Raw genomic sequence first — 3,573 nt, 5'->3', positions numbered from 1 at the left:
AACGTAAATTAAGATTCAGAAGAAACCCTACGAAAACGGAAATGTTTCACAACACAAAAAACAGTAAATCGTGAAATTAAAACGAACTAAAACTTTAAACAGCAATATTTCGCATTGCAATTTCTACCTCACAATTTAAAGGGGCGGCTCTATTTACATTTTACTCGGGGTTGCTTTAATGTATCCAGGAACGCGCTCGTTTTTATTTCTCATTTGGCCAATGTACTGTAATTGGTTTTGTTCGGTGATCCTAACCGGTCGACCACTGAGTAACCGGTTACTAACCGCTGCGTGATCATTAGATGTCACGTGATCGATTAACCGGTTGCTAACCGCTGCGTGATCATTAGATGTCACGTGATCGATTAACCGGTAGCTACCAGTTGAGCTCGGCAAACGCAAGCATTCCTTGCGTTCAACGAACCTCACCGGTCGACCGGTTACTAAGCGCAGCGTTCTATGATCACCGGTTACCGTTCTAAGCAGTTGATTGGAGCACATGATCATTAGCTGTCACGTGGTTAACTAACCGGTAGCTACCGTAACGTAAGCATTGAGAGCGTTTCAAAATTCGCCGCCGGGAACATTGGGCGCCGAGCATTTTGGACGCCGGAAACATTGGGCGCCGAGCATTTTAGGCCCCGGGAATACTGGGCACAATATGCTCGGCGCCCAAAGTTCCCGGCGCCCAAAGTTCCAGGCGCCCAAAATGCTCGGCGCCCAAAGTTCCCGGCGCCCAATCTTCCCATTTCGCTTTCCAATACATTAATATCTTTCTTAAGATAAGGAGCCCAAAACTGAACAGCATAATCCAAATGATCAATTTTGAAGAGGAGAGGAAAAGGACAGAATTCCGAATTTTCTCCCAGAAATTTTTTGAAAGTTCAGACTCAAGTTGTCCTCTCTTGGGAACTGTAGATGTGTTCACAAGCTATTCATAGCAGGACGTGCATTATTCGGTTCCTGAGTACAAGAAAATCTCAAGAAAACTAGGCTTCTATATAAGAGTTTATATGTAACAGTAGAGTGTATTACAATATTTTGCAGGGACTAAACGTGCAACAAACAAAACAAAAGGAGGAGCTTTAGCGCTGTATAAATGGGGCCTTACTCTCAACTAAGGAGTGCCGAGACTCGTGGTCAAACCAATTAAACGTCTTGAAATCAACCGACCATATAAACCCAGTGAACCATAAAGCTGCTTTTGTCCATCTTCTTTCAAATTTTGTATCAATTTTTAAATGGTTTCCACGGGGAAAAAATAATAGTGCATTTGACGCCCTTCCCTAAATCCGGTACTGGGAAAATCGGTAAGTAAATTCGAACACGACCTCAGTGATGATAATATAGCGAGTTTAGCGCCATCTAGCAATAAGGATGAATTTGTGGTTGAATCACTACTAATAAGTGAACTATTGTGCCGGCCCAATAGTCAGTGACCAGGTCAAAATGGAAGATGATTTAGAAGAGTTGAAAAGGCTTCGAAAGATGAAAAATAAAAACTATCGCCGTAAGCAAGAAAGTGATGATGAAGCTGAGGAAACTAATACACCTAATAAAACGGACAATTCATTGAAAAACGACGATTCATTATTCAAAACTGCTGAATCTGATATGAGCTCCATAATGGGATTTGCAAGTTTTGGCAAAAAAGCGCGAACATTTGATTTTGACGCATTATTTGAGCAAACAAGAAGAGCTGCGAAGGAAAAGTTTGAACAAAAGCACGACGAAATGTCTCCTCCAAAAGTCCTAAAATGCAAACAGCCAGTTTCTAATGAAAGACGTACAGTCCCTTCACCGCTAAACGGCCGCAGACCGGATGGTGGCTCTACTGACTCTTCTTCTGATGAAAATTCCAGCGATTCTGATGGTGAAATGATCGGACCCGCAGTTCCAGAAAGTTATAAAGCCGAAACAGGTCAGGCATCAAAAGCTAAAGATCCTGAGGATTCTGATAGTGACGACAAAAGTTCTGTTATGGTTAATGACAGGTATAAAATCATACCTGCAAGCCACGAAGTTGTTTTAGAGCATGGTAGCAAAACGGTTTCAGCTATCAGTCTTGATCCAAATGGTGCTCGTTTAGCAACTGGAGGATATGACTTTGATGTAAAATTTTGGGATTTTGCAGGCATGGATGCATCTTTACAATCGTTTAGGACACTGAGACCTTGTGAAGCTCATCAAATAAAAAATCTTGAATACAGTGTCACTGGAGATACAATACTTATCGTTGCTGGTAATTCTCAAGCAAAAATCCTTGATAGGGATGGGTTTGAGTTATTAGAATGTCCAAAAGGGGATCAATATATCACTGATACTGCTAAAACCAAGGGTCATTCTGCCATGTTAAATGACGGATGCTGGCATCCAAGGGTTAAAGAAGAATTTCTCACTTGTTCAAATGATGGAAGTTTAAGAATTTGGCACATGGATGAAAAGGCCAAGCAGGTAAATGTCATTAAACCAAGACAGCAAGGTGGATTGCGTGCCCTCCCAATTTCATGTCGTTATAGTAGAGATGGCCTTCTTGTTGCTGCTGCATGTCAAGATGGCTCAATTCAAATGTGGGACCACAGAAAGCATTTTGTAAATACAGCACTTTTGGTTAGAAATGCTCACGATAGAGGGACAGATATTTCATCTTTAGCATTCTCTTATGATAATAACTATATTTGTTCCAGAGGTTGTGATGATACTCTAAAGTTATGGGATTTAAGGAACTTTAAGCAGCCTGTTAATAGAGTCACTGACTTATTCAACAGATATTCAGTGACGGACTGCAATTTTAGCCCTGATGATAGTTATATTTTTACCGGAGTTTCTTTGGAAAAACACGAAAAGATAGGTAGACTTGTCTTCTTTCACCGTCATACTTTTGAAATAGCGTACGAGCTGGAAGTGGGAGACTCTGACGTTGTTAGGAGCATGTGGCATCCTAAGTTGAATCAGATTATTGCGAGCACAAAGAGTGGTACTGTAAAAGTGTACTACAATCCAAATCTCAGTGAACGTGGGGCTAAGCTTTGTGTGGTAAAAGAAAAACGCAAAGTCAAGCAGGCAGAAATGATTTGTGAGCAGCAGATCATCACTCCACATGCTTTGCCAATGTTTAGAGTTGACAGAGCAAGAAGTACGAAAAAGCAAATGGAGAAAGACAGGAAAGATCCTGTAAAATCTCAAAGGCCTGATTTGCCTGTTACCGGACCAGGACAAGGTGGTCGAATTGCTTCGGCCGGAAATACCCTCTCATCTTTCATAGTAAATAATCTGGGACTAAAGAAAAAAGTTGACGATACTCTAAATCCTCGAGAAGCAATTTTAAAGTATGCTAAAGAAGCAGCTGAGAATCCATATTGGGTCACACCTGCATATTCAAAAACACAACCTACACCTATATTTACTGCAGAAGAACAAAATACTGACGAACCACCGAAAAAGCAGATGAAACTTAATTAACTATTCTTTTTTAATGCTAAAGTTAAAAACTTTGTACCAACATTTATGACTAATGTATTTTATAAATTTATAAGGACCCAATTTTTTTGAGGAAATGCTTTAATACTACTG

At 40.4% G+C, this 3,573-nt stretch overlaps 2 protein-coding genes across 2 annotated transcripts in view; both read left to right on the top strand.

Moving 5' to 3' along the window:
- Positions 1-1,054, top strand: part of LOC129230448 (ATP-dependent RNA helicase SUV3 homolog, mitochondrial-like) — a 15,290-nt gene extending 14,236 nt beyond the window's left edge. Inside the window, exon 5 of the mRNA XM_054864847.1 lies at positions 1,048-1,054. Within this exon, the coding sequence (XP_054720822.1) occupies positions 1,048-1,054 (7 nt within the window). The remainder of the gene's footprint in view (positions 1-1,047) is intronic.
- Positions 1,055-1,424: 370 nt separating this feature from the next.
- LOC129229413 (WD repeat-containing protein 70-like) lies at positions 1,425-3,573 on the top strand. Its single transcript, XM_054863717.1, has one exon. The coding sequence runs from the start codon at positions 1,450-1,452 to the stop codon at positions 3,460-3,462; it is 2,013 nt and encodes a 670-aa protein (XP_054719692.1). The 5' UTR covers positions 1,425-1,449; the 3' UTR covers positions 3,463-3,573.

The sequence above is a fragment of the Uloborus diversus genome, chromosome 9 (assembly GCF_026930045.1).
Source record: "Uloborus diversus isolate 005 chromosome 9, Udiv.v.3.1, whole genome shotgun sequence".
NCBI lineage: Eukaryota > Metazoa > Arthropoda > Arachnida > Araneae > Uloboridae > Uloborus > Uloborus diversus.
This window is presented reverse-complemented; position numbering and strand designations above follow the sequence as displayed.